At 39.6% G+C, this 22,548-nt stretch overlaps 1 protein-coding gene across 2 annotated transcripts in view; it reads right to left on the bottom strand.

Moving 5' to 3' along the window:
* commd10 (COMM domain containing 10) overlaps window positions 1–22,197 on the bottom strand; it is an 82,119-nt gene extending 59,922 nt beyond the window's left edge. Inside the window, exons 1-5 of one of the 2 annotated variants that reach the window (XM_063068681.1) lie at window positions 22,032–22,197; window positions 13,229–13,319; window positions 10,082–10,192; window positions 3,765–3,920; window positions 2,056–2,166 (exon numbers count right to left, since the gene is read on the bottom strand). In XM_063068681.1, coding sequence (XP_062924751.1) covers window positions 2,056–2,166; window positions 3,765–3,920; window positions 10,082–10,192; window positions 13,229–13,319; window positions 22,032–22,060 — 498 coding nt within the window. In that variant the 5' untranslated portion in view covers window positions 22,061–22,197. The remainder of the gene's footprint in view (window positions 1–2,055; window positions 2,167–3,764; window positions 3,921–10,081; window positions 10,193–13,228; window positions 13,320–22,031) is intronic. The other variant, XM_063068682.1, reaches the window with a different exon arrangement.
* Between the last annotated feature and the right edge of the window lie 351 nt (window positions 22,198–22,548).

Below are 22,548 nucleotides of genomic sequence, written 5' to 3'. Positions count from 1 at the left end.
AAAACCATAATACAACAGTTTAGTAACACTATAACCACTTCAATCGCCTGGCACTAAAACAGACCAATTTTCTTCATTCTAATTGCATTTTTTTCCTGTGAAAATTGTGTATAATGTGTATTAATTATGCTTTTTGTGAATACTTATTTGATGCAATGTGCTAGTAATGCCACTGCAAGCAAGTTTTTCATTACACCTGTTCACACCTGTATATGTGACCATAAACTTGACTTTGACTTTATTTCTAGTAATCAATACATTATACTTCACTAACTAGAAAATGTAGCTCACCTAAACACTAAAAAATGGAAACATGAACTCTTGTTAACATGAACTCTTAGCTGACCTACGGCTACCTTAATAGCCAAGCAAGCAATTACACAGTGTACCTTTGAAAAGCTGTCCAAAGCCACAAATCCAAGTGCTTTCACACTCTGACTGTGAAGCTCACTGACAATGACAGCACTGATGGCCCATGCAAACTGGCCATGAACAACAGGCAGTCAACAGCGAAGCACACTAGCAGGTACAGACTCGCATATGGACCACAGAAACTAAAGGCAACAGATTTCCTTCCCCAAAGAACATTATTGAATTTCAACAATACACTAGTTTCATTGTTACAATGATTGGCTTTTGGTTTATAATTCCAGATTTATTTAATTAATTATATTCCCCAGCTACCTCAGTAGGATTCAGATTCTTGACTCTGGATCAATGGTTCACAGTGAGTCCAGTAAATTTGGGACAATGCTACAGAACTCTTACTGTACTACCACTGAAATTAAGGCTTTAATTTCAGATAGATTTTCACAAATTTTCAGGTCCTATTCAATGCTGCTGGACCCCATTATGATCTTACTGACAATTTAGAGTCTTTGATTTACCCAGGACTCTTCTTATGCAAGGCCAGCAAAAATTGTTCATCTCTGGCTCCAATGTTGAATTTGCAATTATTATCGGTTTAAATAATTAACAAACTTGCCAAAGGCTGAAATGTCACAGAGTTTCCAATCTTACTATCATCCACTGTGTAACAATCCCAGAATTACTTTGCAAGAATATTACCAAATTAATCATAACACTTACTATACAAGAAAGAGGGGGCAGGTGAAACGTAACCTCATCAGAGAGGTAAATTTAAAGAATGCCCAAATGAGAGAATGAGAAATAGAGAGAAAAAGAGGTTTGGCAAGGAGATTCCAATGCAGAGGGTTATGGCAACAATTAAACTTACGGAAATACAAGAAAATGAATAGGGTAGAGGGATGTCAGGGGTGATGGTTTGAAAGAATGTGAAGTTAGTTAGAGACAAGAACGTGGAGGATCCAAAAATAAGGAACAAGCAAAATTTAATAGGCCACAACCTCTTCACACAATATTCTGAATTTACGGACATCCAATCTGGATAAAGGCAAGGAAATTCTGAAGGGATTTGAGAAAGAATACTTTCACCCAGAGGATAGTTAAAATCTGAAACTGTTGCTTAAGGGGATGGTGGAGACAAGCAGAATCATTCAATAAGTTCAGGTGAGTGCTTGAAGTGCCAAAGGAGGTCAGTGGTTGAGTACTGAGAAATAAGATGAGTATAGCGGCCAGTTTGGACATTGTGGACCAAAGGACCTGCTTCCATGCTGTGAGATCCCATAACTTGCTTCTTAATACTCCTTCAAAAGTACTTCCTACGGCTACATGCACTAACATTTTATTCTCTCCAGAAATTCATCAATTATACTAGTGTACAGTTTCAGTCATCAATCATAATTAAATAAACTGACATACTTAAGTGTATTGAAATAAAAGATCTCTCTCAGTAAGATTTGAAAAGGTAAGCAATGTCATAGAAACTTAATTGAACAATATTCTGCTAATTCAAGCACAAGGGAAAGAAATAAAGACACACAAAAGAATATCCTTCATGGCTTAAATCAATTAAGATTGCAATAATTTGAAAATTTACTATGAATACATAGTAAATTGAATTCTTAACAAAAAGTACAGTGTATCAAATTGTGGTATAGGACAACTTGTCCCTTTATAATTGTTTTTATTTACCTCAGAGTCTTCACTGTTCACTCCAAGTTCAAGTATAGCATGAGGAGACTTCATTTTGGCTTGAGTTGACTGGCCCATTTCGAGGTTAAGACACCATCCAATCTTTTCAAGCTGAAAACATTAATAAATTTAAGAAAGTAACATGAAACGGTTGTGACATATCTGAATACATTATCAGTATTTTCATTTCTGTCTCCACCTGCTCCAAGATTAACCCAATTTGCTTGTACCCGTAGTTTAACTCTGCTTAATACAGCACTTATTGCTGAACTTATTACTTTTAACATTATGGGAAAAACACTAACCATAAATGACAATTTACTTTGAACACTGGTTTATGGCATCTAAATATATGGGACAATTAACAAGGTAAAGTTAGCCATGTTCTAACAAACACAATGAGTTTGTTCGATTTAAGTTTATGGGAAAAGAACAGTTGGGTATGGTGTAACAAATTCTCAGTTTGTTCTCACTCATTGAAACCAAAGATGAATTCCAAATAGAATTTCCCCATACTTATATACTAGAAACAGGTCCCATATTCAAAAATGACATACAATAATCATTTGGATCTCTGTCCCAAAAGACTAATTTAAACCTGCAATGCGTACATATTTTAATAGGACAATGTCTAATGGCCTAATAAAACCAAATGCTAAAACTATAATTACAGTGAAAAAAATCAAATACATTTCAAAGTATCACTGTTGTTGCAAGTGTGAAATTAAAGTGTATAATGCTGAAAGTATTATTTTCTTTTTCCTTTTGTTGAATCTTCATACTTGAATTTCAAAGCAATAAGAGAAAATTACAAGCCTTTTTCTTAGATAGAGAAGTATTTAAAGCAAAGAAGCATTTTTAATAAATCAAGCATGCTTCTGCTTTAGTATATTTATTCTGCCCTTGCTCAAGAGGGTCCCCTTGTTTCTTAAGCTAAGTAGATCAGTAAACATTAGTGCTGGTGCGTAGTAGTTGTTTGAAGGCGGTTTTATTGTTCACCAATGCATTACAGCATGGAAGGAGCCGAGTAAAAAGACAGCACTTCTAGGCATTCTCACAAAAGATGGATTCAAATATTGATTAAAATTCCTTCAGCTCGTAACAAAGTGCTTCTGACTAATGAATGAATAAATATACAAGCAATTATAATGGCTGACTTAATATCGATTGCTTTTGCTTTCTTTCTCACGAGATGCTATGAGTCACATCACTGTCCTCAATGGCTCATTATGGCCACGTGACATCATGTGGAAAAATAAAAAGTAATTCTTCATGGGTCATGGTCTATTCTTTCTGGCCACCTATAACAAGTACATTCGTGAAATGACTTTTTTATATACAGCACAGTAACAGGCTCTACCGGCCCAACAAGCTCGAGCCGCCCAATTACACGTACCAACCCGTACATTTCTGGAGTGTGGAAGGAAACTGGAGCACTCAGAGGAAACCCATGTCGCCACAGGGAGAACACACAAACTTGTTATAGACAGCAGCCGAAATTGAACCTGGGTCACTGGTGCTGTAAAGTATCATGCTAACTGTTATAATACCGCGTCACCCACTTCAGTTATGACAAAATTTCAAACAACTGCAAAGTAACTAGCTGTATGTGAAGAATATTGGGCTATTTTTGTAGAATTATAATATTGTTTTGTTTGAAAGTATAATCCTCATCTACCTTAATTTATATCATGTTAATTTGTTGTTACCTTTTTAGGAGCAAATGTACTTTGCCTCAATTTTTCAATGAAATCTTGGCCCATATTTGTCCAGGCCTGGGCAAAAGCCTCTGCTTTCTCCTTATTCAGGTGGATATTCTCTAACTGTTGCTGAAGAGCAGCAGGCTTCACATTATAATAGGCAGCCTGGTGAGAAATAATAAAAGCAAAGTGAAACAAACAAACATTGCAAAATCTTTCAAACAAATAGATAATGTACACGTGTATGCAAATTACCCTTCTATTTGATCCCAGCACAATGATTAGCTCTAAATCTATTGTAGCAAATGCAAGTACAATAAAGAAACAAAAACCTTTACCTAAATCATTGTGTTGAAAACTGACTATCAGCATGAAATCTCATCCTGCCACATTTCTTTGAAATCTATAGAATATTAAACAAAAGCAATAGCAGGTATAACGTTTATCTCTTCTTCTTTAGTGATGCAGCATAAATTAAGTCTGCATAGAGCTGCTGAAATGTCCTCTTTCGTTTCCATTTTCATAAATAAGCTAGTACTTACAGATAATTCAAAATTGAAGGAAAACGATGATAAATACACCAACAATTTTCTTTGAATATCAGGTAATTTTACTTACAATCTCAATTGTGATTTCACAAAGAGTCAGTAGATAGATACCATTACGTTCCCCACATCAGTAACCAGATTTCAGAAAGCCTTCACTAGATATGAAGTGATTTGACAAAAGGGGTTATGACTGAAGCCTTGTATATGACAGACTTTCTTTTTCTTCCTCATTTTATTTGACTATCATCTTACAGCCCTGGTACCATACCAGTTCCTTTCAGCAGCTCCCAGAATCAGAACAATAAAATCAATGCGTTTCCAACTAGTTTATCTATGATGGCTTTGCAAAGTTTCTCAGCAGAAGTTCCATTCAGATAATATATATATATATATACATACATACATACACACACACACACACACACACACACATATATATATATATTTGAATTAATTTGGTAGGGGAATGGGAACCCTTAGGGGCAAGTGAACATAATATCATCGAATTCACCCAGAAATTTGAGAAGCTAAAGTCAGATGTATCAGTATTACAGTGGAGTAAAGGAAATTACAGAGACATGAGAGAGGAGTCGGCCAGAATTGACTGGAAAAGAACACTGGCAGGGATAACAACAGAGCAGCAATGTCCGGAATTTCGAAATTCGGATGGCTCAAGATACATACATCCAAAGAAGTAGTAGTATTCAAAAGGCAAGATGAAACAACAATGGCTAATCAGAGAAGTCAAAGCCAACATAAAAGCCAAGGAGGGGGTAAATAATAGAGCAAAAATTAGTGGGAAGTTAGAGGATTGGGAAGCTTTTAAAAACCAACAGAAGGTAACTAAGAAGTCACTAAGGTAAAGATGGAATATGAAAGGAAGCTAGCCAATAATATTAAAGAGGATCCCAAAAGTTTCTTCAGAAACATAAAGTGTAAAAGAGGTGAAAGTGGATATCAGACCACTGGAAAACAATGCTGGAGGGGCAGTAATGGGGGACAAGGAAATGGTGGATGAACTGAAGAAGTATTTTGCATCAGTCTTCACTGTCGAAGACACTAGTAGTATGGTGGAAGTTCCAAGTGGCAGGGATCATGAAGTGTGTGAAGTTACCCCACTAGAGAGAAGGTTCTTGGGAAACTGAAAGGTCTGAATGTAGACAAGTCACCTGGACCAGATGGTGTACACCCTAGTGTTCTGAAAGAGGTGGCTGAAGAGATTGTGGAGGCATTAGTAATGATCACTAGATTCTGGAATGGTTCTGGAAGACTGGGAAATTGCAAATGTCACTCCACTCTTCAAGAAGGGAGAGGCAGAAGAAAGGAAATTATAGGCCATTTAGTCTGACCTTCGTAGTTGGGAAAATGTTGGAATCGATTGTTAAGGATGTGACTTCGGAGTACTTGGACGCACATGATAAAATAGGCCGGAGCCAGCATGGTTTTCTCAAGGGAAAATCTTGCGTGACAAATCTGCTGAAATTCTTTGAAGAATTAACAAGCAGGGTAGACAAATGAGAATCCGTGGACATTGTATAGATTAGATTAGATTAGACTAGATTATGAGGACACTCAGTCCTCGTTTATTGTCACTAGAAATGCATGCATGCATTAAGAACTGATATGTTCCTCCAGAGTGATATCACAAAAAAAAAGGACAAACCAAAGACTAACACTGACAAGACCACATAATTATAACATATAGTTACAGCAGTGCAAAGCAATACCATAATTTGATAAAGAGCAGACCATGGGCACGGTTAAAAAAAAGTCTCAAAGTTCCGATCGACTCCCAATAGTCCCCGATAGCAGGCAGCAGAAGGGAGAAACTTTCCCTGCCATAAACCTCCAGACACCAACAACTGTCGATGCATTGGAAGCACCTGACCTCAGCCGACTTTGAGTCCATCCGAAAACTTCGAGCCTCCAACTAGTCCTTCGACACCAAGCACCGAGCACTGAGCACCATCTCTACCGAGCGCTTCGACCCCATCCCAGCCGCCGAGCAACAAGCAAAGCCGAGGACTCGGCCTTCCCCTCCGGAGATTCTGGATCACACAGTAACAGCGACAGCGAAAAAGGCATTTCAGAAGTTTCTCCAGATGTTCCTCCGTTCTCTCACGTCTGTCTCCATCAAATCAGGATTGTACACAGCACCCTACTTGACAGATTACAGATATTATTCACCGGAGTGGCTGCACAAGCTGCATCGCGACACCATCTTCTCCTCCTCCAATCATGGATCCATGTATACTTGAATTTTCAGAAGGCAAAGTACCACACACGAGACTGCTTACCAAGTTACAAGCCCATGGTATTACAGGAAAGACTCTAACATGGATCATGCAGTGGCTGATTGGCTGGAGGCAAAGAGTGGGAATAAAGAGAGCCTTTTCTGTTTGGTTGCCGGTGAGTAGTGGTGTTCCACCAGTGCTGTCAATGATTTGGATGACTTTGATGCAAAGTCTGCAGACGATATGAAGGCAGGTAGTTCTGAAGAAGAACAGAGGCTACAAAAGGACTTAAGACCGATTAAGAGAATGGGCAAAGTGGCAGATGGAATACAGAGTCAAGAAGTGTATCGTCATGCAGTTTCGTAGAAGAAATGAAAGGGTTGACAATTTTCTAAATGGAGAGAAAATACAAAAAACTGAGATGCAAAAGGACTTGGGAGTCCTTATGCAGGATTCCTTAAAGGTTAATTTGCAGGTTGTGTCTCTGGTGAGGAAGGCAAATGTGATGTAGGCATTCATTTCAAAAGGACTAGAATATAAAAGCAAGGATGTAATGTTGAGGCTTTATAAAGCACTGGTGAGGCCTCACTTGGAGTATTGTGAGCAGTGTTGGGTCCGTTATGTTAGAAAGGACATTCTGAAATTGGAGAGGGTTCAAAAGAGGTTCACGAAAATGATTCCAGGACTGAATGGCTTGTCATATGAAGAGCACTCGATGGATCTGGGCCTGTATTCACAAGAATTCAGAAGAATTAGGGGTGACCTAATTGAAGCCTATCAAATGGTGAAAGACCTTAACAGAGTGGATGTGGAGAGGATGTTTCCAATGTCGGGAGAGTCTAAGACCAGAGGAAACTATCTCAGAAAAGAAGGACGTCCTTTTAGATGAGGAGAAATTTCTTTAGCCAGAGAGTGGTGAATCTGTGGAATTCATTGCCATAGGCAGCTATGGAGGCTGAGTGTTTATGTATATTTACATAATATAAATGGTAGGAGGGAGGAGAAGATGGTGGTGCTACGCAGCACACGCGGCCGTTCCGAATGAATATCGATATGTGTAACTAGGGGCCGTGCATCAATCCGGATTTGATGGGGACAGCCGTGAAAGTGCAGAGGAACATCTGGAGCAACTTCTGAAATGCCTGCTTCGCTGCCACTACTACTGTGCGATCGAGAATCTCCGGAGACGTAGGCCCCAAATCCTCGGCCTTGCGTATCGCCTGTTGCAAGGGCCAGGGTCAAAACGCTCGGCAGAGATGGTGCTCGATGCATCGCTGTCGGGAGGTGGTCGGAGGCTCGGAGTTTTTCGGATGGACTCGGAGTCGGACTGTGGTCGGATGCTTCCGGGATGCTGCATCGGCAAGATGGCGGCGCTGGGGGTTTACCGTCTGTGTGAGATGATGGGACTTTGAGAGACTCTGAGACATTTACTGTGCCATGGTCTGTTCTTATCAAATTATGGTATTGCTTTGCACTGTTGTAATTATATGTTATGATTATGTGGTTTTTGTTAGTTTTTAAGTCGGTTTGTCATATGTTTTCGTGATACCATTCTGGAAAAACATTTTTATCATTTCTTAATGCATGCATTACTAAATGACAATAAAAGGGGACTGCGTGTCCTCATAATCATAATAATCATCATCATAATACTGATATTTAAGGCAGGGGTTGATAGATTCTTGATTGGTTAGGGCATGAAAGGATACGTGAAGGCAGGAGATTGGGGCTGAGAGAAAAATTGGATCAGCCATGATGAAATGGCAGAACAGACTTGATGAACCAAATGGTCTTATATATATTATTCCATTTATAAAAATAAAATTTCATACTCATTTTTACTCACTTTTATCAACTTTGCTTTTAACATCTTGCAAAACCTTATGTTCCTGTTTCCTCTTCAACAATGTCATTTAGTTTACATGACTTCTCATTCTTCCTACCAAAATATATTTCACATATTTTTAACAAATTTACTAATTACCAATCTGCTATTTGTTATTATCCTCCTCACTGTTTACTCCATAGGGTTGGGCTGGAGTGGGGAAGAGTAAGAAGAGTCTATAACTCCCTGGACAACACAGCAGTAGAGAGCCATACTGTATTAAAAAGTACTAGGATATATGCCACCTTCTTTTTCAGTCCTTTACCTTCTCCACCAATCACTCTGTGTTTCTCACTTCATCCTCGCTCCCCCTTCCACCTATTATCCCCCTTACCCGGCTTCACCTATCACTTTCCAGCTTGAACTCCTTTCCCTCTCCCTACCTTCTTATTATGGCTTCTTCCCCCTTCCCTTCTAGTCTTGATGAAGAATCTTGGCTTGAAATGTAGGCTCTTTATTCCTCTCCATAGATGCTGCTGATCTGCTGAGCTCCTCCAGCATTTTGTGGGTGTTACAGGACGTATGGTTGCAGAGCAGTTACCTCCAAGTGCTGGTAGGTGGGATTCAACCAGGCAGCTCTTTTTCCAGTTGGCACAAATACGAGGAGTCAAATGGCCTGCCTCTGCATCATAAATTTTCTGTGCTTCTAACGGACGATGCTACAATGACTAAAGTCACATGTTCTTTCAGAAATGTACCTGCAAATTTGCTTCTTTATGTCCTTCCCACAACTTACTTGGCTTTAATGCTGAGTATTTGTTCCTCAATTTTTCCTCCATTCTATGCAGATTCTGTGCCGTATCTTCATGTGCATCATTTCATTCCAGTATGGTGGCAACATTTTTGATCAACATAATCCATTTTCTATTTTTCCCTCCTTATCTATCCTGAATACTAATAATAATTACCTTATTATTAAATTTGACAATTTATGTCCCGAGTACAACCAGTTTCATTTTCCACATTCCATACTTTTGTATGCACACGCTATCCACACTTCCGAGGTGTGACTGTGGGTTCTGAGTTTGATTCTGTTCCATGAATATTTGCTTCCAAAATCTACGTGCGCCTTCTTTCTCCTCTACAGTGTCTCACCTTTGTACTTCTCCTTTTGCCCAATTAAATTAAACTCTCCTCACCATTGTGAACCTCGCCTCAGGTTTACTGAGCTCAGGCCTGCTGACATAGAACCCAGCAACTTAGCAACAACTGAAAGAATCTAAATCTCTATCTCCTGCAACACTTCACTTGCCACAGACTAATCTGCTGTCACTTTATGTTCACTAACACTTGGAAGACATTTGCTGGTTCTTTACAATTATAAAGAAATCATTAATTACCAGGTACGAAGCAATCTTCTAACTTCTTTTTAGATTATTGTCTAAAATGATTGTCTTTGGCCACAAAATAAAGCACATTCTAAATTTTGACCCATCAGAATTATCTAATCATTTACTAAGGTCTCAAATGAGGGGATGTCGTTACAAGATGAGGAACTAATAATTTAAAACCAAGTTGTGTTGTGTTTTGCTATAGGTGGTGTTCGACTTATAAAAGGGAAAATTGCTTAATGCGACAGCTTTATTTAGTCATTTAAAAAGTATGATAATAACTAGATTGGATCAAGATATCACGTAAGGTAAATCCTCCTTATTTCACCTGTTCCAAGATAAAAGATACAGTTTCCAACACCAAGCGAAGCTCTTGCTTTTCCAGACAAAGTGCTGCTTGAAGCTTTTCCTTTTCTTCTTCATTAAATGAATGCTCGTCCTAAAAACAGCACTGTATTAGTACTATAGACATGATGATTTAATGAACAATGTTCAGGTAATTTAAGGTTTTAACACAGCAATAAATGATAAACAGTTCATGAGTGACAGTCAACATTCCAAAGCTGTCCTTAAAAATTATTCCTTCCTATCCAAACCAAAATGAGACTTTAAAGATTAATTTAAACCCAAAAGCAGATGGAAGGGCACGTTACAACGATAATATTACAATTCTGGAAAACCTAGCAAGTGGATTTTAATGAGGAGAGGAATGAGGATGCAAGCAAGGTCACATCAGGTAGTTTTTTTTTCCCAATACAACATTACTGGAGGCAGACCAAAGGAGATTCACCTGGCTTATTACTGGGATGTGAAAATCATCTTGTCAAGAGGCGTAGAAAGGATGAGTCTGTATTCTTTGGAGTTTAGCAGAAAGAGAGGTGATATTATTGACAGGTAAAATATTAATGAGACAAAACAGGGTAGATTTTCAGATTTTTTTTTACTTACGGGAGAATCTCAAATAAGGGACAGTTTCAAGATAAAGGACAGGTAATTTAAAACCAGTGTGCATAGAAATTTCCTATTGCACAGAGTAGTGAATCTCTGAAATTCTATATCCAGAGGGTTGGGCAGAAATTAGAAGTATTTAATGCAGAGGTAGATATATTTTTGAAACATCAGGGACTTAAGGGAAGTGTGAAATTGACATAGAATGGCCCATGTCACGTAGAATGGAGAGCCATGATCATATTGAAAAGAAGGGTTCATTTTTAAAATAATATCTAACAGGTCAGAATCCTGAATATATGGAAAATTACTTAAATATTCTTGTAAGCAGTGTCTGACCTGAAGATATTGCAGGAAATGTGAATACGAGAGAGAGTATTTTGTTCCTAATTTCTCAAAAGACAGCAATCGGCCATCTTGGAACAGATCCATGAAGGAATAAACTCCTTTATTCCTCCAAAGAAGGTAGGATCACTTAATGAAGGTTTAAATAAATAATTTCGATAAATTAAACTAAAAGTTTAATTGAACCCTTTAGCGAAAGGTTTTATTGAAAAAATTTATAACTTATTATTACAACAGCACAATTACCTTTCACTTAAGATTAAGCAAGATTGGGAGAGAGAGCTTAACATGACCTTGATAACAGCAGATTGGTTGCGGATTTTGAAGTTGGTTAACTCTTCTTTGATCTGTGCCAGTCACTCTTTAATTCAATTTAAAATTGTACATCATTACTATTTGACAAAGGAGACTGTCTAAAATATTTCCTAATGTTGATAGTCAGTGTGATAGATGTAAAACCAAGACAGCTACATTGACACATACGTTTTGGTTGTGTTCTGTATTGAAACATTTTTGGAAATCTATTTTCTCTACAATTTCTAAAGTTTTAAAAATCAATTTACAACCTAATAAATTGACAGTTTTGTTTGGTATAATCCCTCAATATATTCATGGTATTTCTCTGTCAGACCAACATGTAACTGTATTTGTTACATTATTGGCCAGAAGGGCTATTTTGTTGAAATGGAAAGATGCTTCTGCTCCTACTTTGATACAATGGGTCTCTCAGGTGATGCTATGTCTCAGTTTGGAGAAAATCAGAAGTCGAACTTTTGATCCTCGATTTGATTTTGAGAAAAGGCGGGGTTCATTTGCCCGCTACTATCATCTGATTTGAGTTAACTAATATGGTTTCCTTCCCATTTTTGTTTAAATGGATTTGAGTTGGTGGAGTGATGTCTTTCTTTTATGGAAGCTTGTATGGCGTATAGGTCGGGGGTTGTGCTCCCAATGGTTTTTTTTCGTTTTTTTTAGTTAGTAGGGTTTTTTTTCTCTTAGTTAGTAGGGGTTCTTTATTTTCTTTCTTTTTTTCTTTCAAAAAAATTAACACTTTGTTTTTTCTTATTATCATTGATATCTTGCTTGGCTTTGTTAATCAGTTATTTGCTAATTTAATTCTTCATTGCACATATTGACTTTGTTGATCTTTAATAATAATAAATAATAAAGATTTTAAAAATGAAAATGAGAAGAAGGGTAAGCCTGAGGAGCCAGACATTTTATTCCTGCTCCCATCTACTTGTGTTCTTGTACAGATGAAAGGTCATTGGCCTGAAATATTAAAACTAGTTTCTTTCCAGCATGTTGTTTATATTAGCTCATTACTTATAGATAAATATACATAAACCAGTTTGCATTTTTGCTGGTATGTACAAATTTCTTTCAATTGATTTTAAAATTCATTATCAGTGGGAGGAGTGGCAGTTGTATTTTTTTATAGCCGCGAATCCACATTAGCAATGACGATAAAGGATTAATTGGTCCCAAATACACAATCATAATCAGAAAGTAAAGTACTGTTGCACAGAAACAGGCCGTTCAGCCCAATGAGGTCCACATTGACTATCAACCACCTACTTATACTAATTCTATATTAATCATTTTTTTAAAAATGCTCCCTGTATTGTCATCAACTCTCCCCAGATTCCACCACTCAGCCACACATCAGGGACAATTTACAGTGGCCAATTAACCCAAGGACCTACCTGTCTACATAGTAGAACATAGAATAGTACAGCACAGTACAGGCCCTTTGGCCCACAACGTTGCACTGACCTCTTAAACCCACTCCCAAGATCAATTTAATGCTTCCCTCCCAAACAGTCCTCGAAAATCCACAGGGAAAATAAAATCACAAGAAGAAAGTCCATCTACACTCAGACAAAACCCAAAGCCAATATTAAACCCCAGTCTTTACACCACAAGGTCATGGCCCTACTAGCTGAGCCAGCATGCCGTTCTGAAAAATCAGTTACTAAAAACATACATTGTTTTAAAATTAACATAGAACATTTGTATTTAACCAGGCGACACACAACAGTGACCCATTCATAAGGTGCTGCAATATTTCTCAAACCATCACACTCTATATATCATGACTGCAATACAGCTTAATGACTCACGTAAATAACCTGTTGCCATATAGAAGATAAACATAACTCCTGCGGCTTCCATTATATACCTTCAAGTGAAGCTTCTGAAGAATACGAGACAGTAGTCGTGGAAATTTGCCAGTATCAAGTCCATTTATCAACACCACAGCTTCCTTTATGCTGTTAAACAGAAAATAAGGCAGGTGAGAAGTTTACTTCAGTTTTTAAAATTTGATACAGTAAATTTGAATACAAAATCGAGGACCAAATTTTAGTTCCATGTAAAAGGAATTCTGCATTACCATAGATACATTACAAGCTTTCCATTTTTTGACAAACCATGACAATTAAATCAAAACCTTCTGCTTGGAATGCTGCAAAAATTCTTAAGCATTGGCAAGATGCAAGCTATTCTCCCTGGTTTTCCTTTATTTATTTGCTGCAAATGGACCATCCTATCTTCATTTTCTACTATTGAATTGTCTACATAACATAGAATAAATTTCAAAAGATAAAATTCAAATAAAAATTGGCTATAAAGCATCTATTATATTCTAAGAGATATGGAGGGGGTCATGAAATATAAGTTATTATTCTTTTTTAGAAATAGACCAGTGGTTTCCAAACTTACTTGAGTTAGTATCCCCTTGGCTCCCAGACCATATTCTCAGTGGCCCCTCTTCCTTTCCAGCCATTACTTAAAAGCTATCAAGAATTTTGATTTACGATGCACAGTGAAAGAAAATAGGAACTGCAAGTTCAAAGCAGTGACAAATACTGTGGATTCTGGTTAATTGGTTTCATGTGTTTGTGTTCAAAAAGTACATTTTTGTTACTGATAGTTGGTGAGAAATAAGCAGTAAGGCAATTTAGAATTGTTTTGCTCACTGCAGTTTCAAGCATTCAAGTTTGGAGATGCCAGAAATGGTTGGGAGTGAAAATGAAACAATTTCACTATTTCAACAAGATAGGAACTATGAAAAATTTGAAGGTATTGACAATCGTCTTGAATGTTGCAATGAAAATGAAAATTTGGAGGAAGCGATCATCACAAGCATTGTAGAAGGCAATTCATTAGGTTTGCATTAATTTTGTTCACTTACAGTGTTGGTTGTCCATCGTAACTAACGATGATAGTGAAACCTATATGGGAAAGTGCAAAATCCAATGCACTGGGAGAGTTCCACTCTCTCGATCTCGGAAGTCCAGGACCAGTGGTACAAGATAATGTCACAAACTGGGGTCTTCCTTACAGTGTATAACTATGTCTTCTGTGCCTTATCATGCTTTCGCACTCCACGAAGCATTGTAGCACCACCTTCTTGGCCATTGGACCTCATTGTTGATCTCAACCACCTGGTTCACTGGAGCTGACTTCATATGCTTGGATAGACATGTCCCTATTTCACAGGGGTATAAGGTCCACTGGCTACCCTCACCTAGTTTGGCCTTCCCATCAAAGCACTGTACCAGATGTGACTGTTGTCACATGCAAACAGCCACTTGGAGCCACAGATGAGAGTTGAGTGTCTAGTGGGGACCAAAGGTGAGCGAGTTGTCCCAAGGTGGACATGACAAGCCCTTCACCAGAGGTGCTACTCCCCCCTGGATACCCCATACATGGCAGCATACACCAGATAATTGCTCCATTGATAACTATTAGGAACTAATATAGTTTTGTAGGACTGTAATAGGATTGGTAGTATTCTAATTAGTTCTGTATTCCTTATAAATACATACAGTAGCTTGTTACTCAATTAAACGTTAGTTTGAATTTTTTAAATACTTTTTTTTAACTATTTTCATGAAACTTGGGCTAATTGGGACAGCCACTTAATTATGCCAAAATTTGTCCTGATGTGGCCGAATTAATCTGAATCACCTGTAATTGCAAAAAATTTAAAATCTATTTAAAGCTACAAATAAAATTAGTCCTTTATTTAATTACAGTAAAAACGATTTTCATCAACAATTTTAGATCATAAAATAGTCTGATTATTCACTACTTCATTGTTTTTTCACCTTGCAGTGAGATGGATGGGCTTGATATCATGATATCAGCTTCTCAACATCAGGATGAATGTCACTCAGAAGGAGTCTCCAATTCCATGTTCAGTAGTTTGCAGTCTGCTTCATTGTTTTGAAAGAAGTTGAGCGACTGTACTGAAACCACAGTCCACTAAATATGATGTTCAAAAGGCAATGAAGAACATCTTGACTTTTTTCCACAATGCAGGACAGCATTCAGAGATTTCTTCCTGCAACCAAAATATCCTGAAATGATTTTTGAAACTCAGCTTCAGCTCAAAGTCATTTTGTAGCGAAATCAGTTCTTCCTACATCCTTCAAGTTAGTTCCTCATGACAAGTGATCTGGAATTTGGATTTAGAGAAGATGCTGAAATCTCTCTGACATGACTTTATGCAGCTCATCCAGGTGTGCACAGTATACTTGAAGATCACCTGGTATTCCGTCTTTCTCTTCCAACTCAGAGTCTCGGAAATTGGAAAAAAGTTGCAACAGCCAATGTTGCACTTAAATACGGTTAACTTGGACAGAAATGTAGAGATGACTGATTTGACCTTAATAAGATTCACATCATTTCCTTGTAATTGAAGATTGGTAGTGTTAAACTTCTCAAATAATTCTGACAATAAGCAATGCGATGCCTAATATTCTTGAGTTGATTACTTAATGAAGCATTCGAGTCTTCAAATAGTGCATAAAAGCATCTCAGGCAGTTTCCTTTCGAGAGCCATCTGACTTCTGTGTGGAACAGCAAGTCTTCAAATTGTTCATTATTCTCAACACAAATTAGTTGAGATTAAGTGCATGGGACTTGATTTTATGTACCGCTGTGATTTCGGTATTTAATGACTTGTGCCGTCGATCACTTAGATTTTTTGTGACAAGACGTTGTCTGTGAATTACACAGTAAATGGTAAATATGCTAAGTACAGCTTGTTTAAGAAAGTAAAAACCCCAAGGGGTATCCTGTCATTAATGGTGCCCCATATGTTGCACAAGCAAGAACTTTGAGTGGAATGCCCTCCTTTTTGAAAGATCGCTCATCAACCTGAAATATTGACTCCCCTTTCATATCTATTTCTATTGCCTTTGCAAAAAACAACCCTTGAACCACGTTTTCTTCTTTTATGATGTGAACATAACCAAGAAGCAAGGATTTGTTGCCTGGCAAAGTTCACTCAACTTGGTCAGGCAGAGCAAATTCTGCTGTCCAAAGCACAATGTCTTCCACATTCTTAAGAAATTTCATCTATTCATCTTTGAACAGAGTTGATGCTGAGCAGAATCGCTTCAATTATTTGGCTGGAGACTTATACGAGACCACACTCAGAACCTCTCTTACTGCTGGCAAGATCAGCTCTTCTACAATTGTATGGGGCTTTCTAGATTTATCAATGAGCAATGAAGCACACAATCACCATTTTGTTGTCAAGTGCTGGCAAACATGTTTTAAAGTGATTACCATTTCTGAAAGTTTTCACAAAATTACTGAAAATAAGCCAAGTTCTTGTTTGCTTTATCAGAGTGCATTCTCTTCAAATGTTCAAGGAGCCTGAACAGTTTCATTGGCTCATTTGAAAAAGCTTTTTCATACAGCATTGGCTGCTGCTGGATGCTTGGCGCTGGTCTAAATCCATATTTCAGATGCTCCACACAATACTGTTTACAATTCTTCTTCATTTGGTCTGCTTCTGCTATTTTCTTTATGGATTAACAACTATGGATAATCGTCTACTGTTTTAAGTCCAATCCCATGATACAATCAATAAAGAGAAAAGCTATGACATCAACATTGCTCAGGTAAAGCTTAACTCTCTCCCTGAAGGTACATAAGGTGGGGTAGTGATATCTCGGTTGGGCCATTGGCTAGAGAAATGCATTTGAAACCATTCAAAAGGGCAGATTCTGAACTTTACCCTTTTCAACAGCAACCCTAATTCACAGGAATTGTGTCACTGTGTGATTAGAGTATGGGAATCGTATTAGCTAACACTGTTCCACAGTAGTGAACGACAATAATGCGCAGGCCGGGACTGGAAGTAACATGACTTCTTCAGTCCAGATTTCTAATGATATGCCAAACACAGAAGTGTCACATTGCTTTTCAACAACTATAGCGCAAGTCAAGCAAAGTCTAAGAGAATGGTGGGTTAGCAAGAGATGAGGTGATAACATGATCATTGTAATCAATTATGAAGCACTGTGGATCAAATGCTTATAATATGTAATTCATTTTTTAAATTAAGCCTGTAATCCATTAGTTGACTGCCCCCCGCCCCTTGCTACTGAGGGTACACCCCTCACACCACTCCCTTTATCTTTATCATCCCTCAGAAACTCTTGCCACCCCCAGGGGAGTGATATTGCCCACTTTGGGAATCAATGATATAGACATAAACCAATATAATCCTTTTAAAACCACAAGCCCCAAGAAAACTCAGTCTAATTTGAGGCCCATTAATTAAAAATGTGTTTTGAGTTTTTTGATCTTTATGTTAAAAAATGTATTCTGAAAAAGCCTTTGTGACATCCCACTACAAATTCACGAGACGGAATTTAGAATTTTTTGGTTAAATATATGCAAGATTAGAGATTCATTAATTGGACAGCATACCATAATTTCCCACATTAGAATTATCAAGATTTGTTTCTAACACAGAACAAAATACATCTTTTTATCCTGTTAAATTTAATTTGGTGAATTATAATCAGTTACATTGTGATATTTATTTACCCATTTTCATTTAGACACACCGGTGACCAACATTCTTACAAACTCTCATCATCTCACGCCTGTTCCCTGACAATTAAGACTATAAGACACAGGAGCAGAATTGAGCCATTCAGCCCATCACATTGCTATTAGTCACATAAAACAACTCAGAGTCTCATTATTCATGGTCCGAAATTGACACATCTTCCACAGTCATAAAGAACATAAGGAATTAGGCTCTGCTATTCCATTAACCATATAAACCATATAACCATATAACAATTACAGCACGGAAACAGGCCACCTCGGCTCTTCTAGTCCATGCTGAACTCTTACTCTCACCTAATCCCACCAACCTGCACTCAGCCCATAACCCTCCATTCCTTTCCTGTCCATATAGCTATCCAATTTAACTTTAAATGACAACATCGTACCTGCCTCAACCACTTCTGCTGGAAGCTCGTTCCACACAGCTACCACTCTCTGAGTAAAGAAGTTCCCCCTCATGTTACCCCTAAACTTTTGCCCTTTAACTCTCAACTCATGTCCTCCCACCACTCTCAATGGAAAAAGCCTATCCACGATTAAGATCACATCTTTAAAAGCACACTTCTATGCACTAACTCCAGAGCACTCAATTTCCTTTACATCCACAAAAGGAATATCATCCAACCATCTTCCTATAGACTTTGTCCTTCACTAGTTCGCTCAATGCAATGACCCTTGCCTGGCACTACCATCAGCAGTTCAAATCTAGTCAATATTTCCAGCAACTTCCTCCTTTTCTACAGCTATACCTTTATATACACCCCCAAGAAGACCACAATCTTGTAGGGTTTGGAGGCCTGCGTGCCTCAATGACCCGGAGAGCTATGTCGGCTGGAGTCAGGGCTTTATGCTTTGGCTTTTGGTAGGGTCACCCATGCCAAATAGGTCAAAGGGTAGAGGCCAGACTAAGACTGCTCCACTGGTCCTCCAGGTTCGGGGGCTCAGCTCAGGGCTAACATCTCTGACTCGTAAAACTAAATTGTTACAGAAACAGCAAAAAGAATCCCTCTGCGTCGGTGTGCAACGGTATTCCTGAGTCTCCATCTGGGACTTGCATGACTGACAGTAATGAAAATCGAGACGAAGCTACTCACACAATGAAGGAAACCCTGAACACTGCCAGAGACTGAGGACCTTCATTGTTGCCCTTAACGCCAGTAGCGTAATGGGCAGTAAGCACCTTTACATGCAGACTCTTTGCAGACATTTTCATCTCCCTAACATGGTTCTGATCAGGTTATTGTTGGTTTGGTTTATTATTATTGTCACTTCTACCAAGATACAGCGAGAATTTTTTTTTGAATGCTAACCACACAGATCGTGCTGCACATAGTAAAATTGCAGTGGTGAAAGAAAACAGAATGCAGAGTACAGAGAACACAAGTTACAGAGAAAGTGCAGCGCACGTAGATAAATAAAGTACGAGGGCCATGACAAGGCACACTGGGAGATCAAGAGTTCATTTTTAGCACAAGAGGTCCTTTCAAACAGTGTAACAGTGCGAAAGAAGCTGTCCTTGAGTTTGGTGGTCTCAAGCTTTCATATCTTCTGCCTGACAAAAGAGGAAATAAGACTTGGGTGTGATGTATTCTTCATTATGTTAGTTCCTTTCCAGAGACAGCAGGAAATGTAGACGAAGTTGATAAAGGGGAACAACAGGAATTCTGCAGATGCTGGAAATTCAAGCAACATACATCAAAGTTGCTGGTGAACGCAGCAGGCCAAATAGCATCTATAGGAAGAGGTGCAGTCGACGTTTCAGGCCGAGACCCCTCGTCAGGACTAACTGAAGGAAGAGTGAGCAAGGGATTTGAAAGTTGGAGGGGGAGGGGGAGATCCAAAATGATAGGAGAAGACAGGAGGGGGAGGGATAGAGCCGAGAGCTGGACAGGTGATAGGCAAAAGGGGATACGAGAGGATCATGGGACAGGAGGTCCGGGAAGAAAGACAAGGGGGGGGGTGACCCAGAGGATGGGCAAGAGGTATATTCAGAGGGACAGAGGGAGAAAAAGGAGAGTGAGAGAAAGAATGTGTGCATAAAAATGAGTAACAGATGGGGTACGAGGGGGAGGTGGGGCCTTAGCGGAAGTTAGAGAAGTCGATGTTCATGCCATCAGGTTGGAGGCTACCCAGACGGAATATAAGGTGTTGTTCCTCCAACCTGAGTGTGGCTTCATCTCCACAGTAGAGGCGGCCGTGGACAGACATGTCAGAATGGGAATGGGATGTGGAATTAAAATGTGTGGCCATGGGAGATCCTGCTTTCTCTGGCGGACAGAGAGGTTTGCATGATGGACTGGGGTGCATTGCAGCTTTGGACAGAACAAGCTTTGATACTTCTAGATAGCAACACACACAAAATGCTGGAGGAACTGAACAGGCCAGGCAGCATCTGTGGAAAAGAGTACAGTCGACATTTCCAGCCCAGACCCTTCATCAGGACTGGAAAAAAAGATGAGACCTGAGATCAGGAGACCTGAGATCAGGAGCACCTAAGTTCCATCCACCACAAAAAGCAGGATCTCCCAGTGGCCAACCATTTTATTTCCACTTCCCATTCCCATATGTCAGTCCACGTCCTCCTCTCCCGTCGCGATGAGGCCACACTCAGGTTAGAGGAACAACATCTTATATATCGCCTGGATAGCCTCCATCCCGATGACATGAACATCGATTTCTCGAACTTCTGGTATGGTGCCCCCCCTTCACCATTCCTCTTTCCCTTCTTACCTTATCTCCTTATCTGCCCATCACCACTCTCTGGAGCTCCTCCTCCTTTTCTTTCTTCCATGGCCTTCTGTCCTCTCCTATCAGATTCCCCCCTTCTCCAGCCCTGTATATCTTTCACCAATCAACTTTCCAGTTCTTTACTTCAACCCCCCCACCCCCCACCCCAGTTTCACCTCTCACCTTGTGGTTCGTCCTCCCCTCCCCCCAATTTCTTACTCTGACTGCTCATCTTTTTTTCCAATCCTGATGAAAGGTCTCAATCTGAAATGTCCTGTACTCTTTCCCATAGATGCTGCCTGGCCTGCTGAGTTCCTTCAGCAATTTGTGTGTGTGTTGCATAGATTTCCAGCATCTGTCAATTTTCTTGTTTGTGATTGGCATACATCTAGATGAATTAAAAAAATGGTAAAAATCATTATGTACATTCCACATTTCATTAGCCTTCTGAGAGAGTAGAGGAGTTGGTACACTTTATTGCACATAGCGTTCACATGGTTGCATTGGAACAAATTGTTGGCGATAGGAATTTGAAGCTCTCAACCATCTCCACCTCAGATGCATTTATACATGCTGAGGTGTGTACTCCAGTCCACTTCCTGAAATCTAACAACAGTTCCTTCCTTTAGCTGATATTGAGAGAAAGGCTGTTGGCTTGGCACCATGCCACCAGATTCTCTATCACCTTCCTGTAGTATGTCTTGTCATGTGAGATCAAGCCCACTACAGTACTGTCAGCGACAGACTTATACGTGGAGTTAGAGCAGAGCTTGGCCACACAGTTGAGAGTGTATAAGCGTTAAGGGTTGAGGATGCAGCCTTGCAGGGGGCACCATTATTGAAGGTAATCATGAAGAAGGTATTGTTGCCAATCTTTACGGATATCAGTCTGTTGGTCAGGAAGTCAATGGTTCAGTTAGGGCTGGGGAGGGCGCTGGATAATCACAAATCGAGGAGTTAGCTTCAGTATCTAAATTGACGCCACCTAACACTTAATTTAACTCTTCCACACATCTACCACTCTGATACCTTTAAATATAATAGCAAACGTTTTATGAACCAACATTCCCTCTAATAAAATCTAGAATACACAGCAAACTATCCAAATTCAGGCCCTGCCACTAGTCCACTTCTGAGTTCAGCATTTCCTACCTGCCGCAAGCTAAATCAAACGAGTGGAACCTCAGCGTCAGGCAGACCTCTCAACTCCATAGCCTTTCTATCAAAAATCACTCCTCCCATCAACACGGTTCAACAGCCCAGCATCAATTCCCGTCCCTGCTCGCCCGCTAAGGACCGACTGTGTCAACGCAAACCACGGCTATTTGGTAGAAGAGCAAAGAGCAGGGCCGTTGCCACGGTGCCGAACGCCCCACCTCTGGGTCTCTCTGACAATCGCTGCCATCCCGCGACCCTCGCCCAGCGGCGGCGGCGGCTGACGCTCCGGCTTGCCCTGCTCGGCGTCCCGCCCTCCACAGCCTCCCTCCTTCCGCTCCGGGGGCCGCTGATCGCACGGCGGCGCGGCCAACGGGGGCCGACGAGGCTCACGTCCGGTCCGCGCAGAAAGCGAAGCTGTCCCGAGTAGGCCGAGCTGATGAAGGAGGCATCACAACCCAGCTGTGCTGTGGGAGATTATTGTAAACACAGCTCTGTGCGCCGTGATGACCTTTCTATCTCTGTCTTTAAACATAGTTAAAGATACTGTGCAAAAGACTTGGGCACCCTGGTTAGATATATGTGCCGAAGACTTTTTCCACAGTACTGTATGTTTCCAAGACATATACATAACAGTACTTGTCAACATGGAGCAGAGAGCGAGTTTGTAAGTCTGGCAGGAGCCAAGGATGTTGGTTGGGAATGATGAAGGTGGAGTGCCAAGAGAGGGATGTGGAC

This window comes from Mobula hypostoma, chromosome 16 (assembly GCF_963921235.1).
Source record: "Mobula hypostoma chromosome 16, sMobHyp1.1, whole genome shotgun sequence".
Taxonomy (NCBI): Eukaryota; Metazoa; Chordata; class Chondrichthyes; order Myliobatiformes; family Myliobatidae; genus Mobula; species Mobula hypostoma.
The sequence above is the reverse complement of the archived record's forward strand: the minus strand, read 5'-3'. Positions and strand labels throughout refer to the sequence as shown.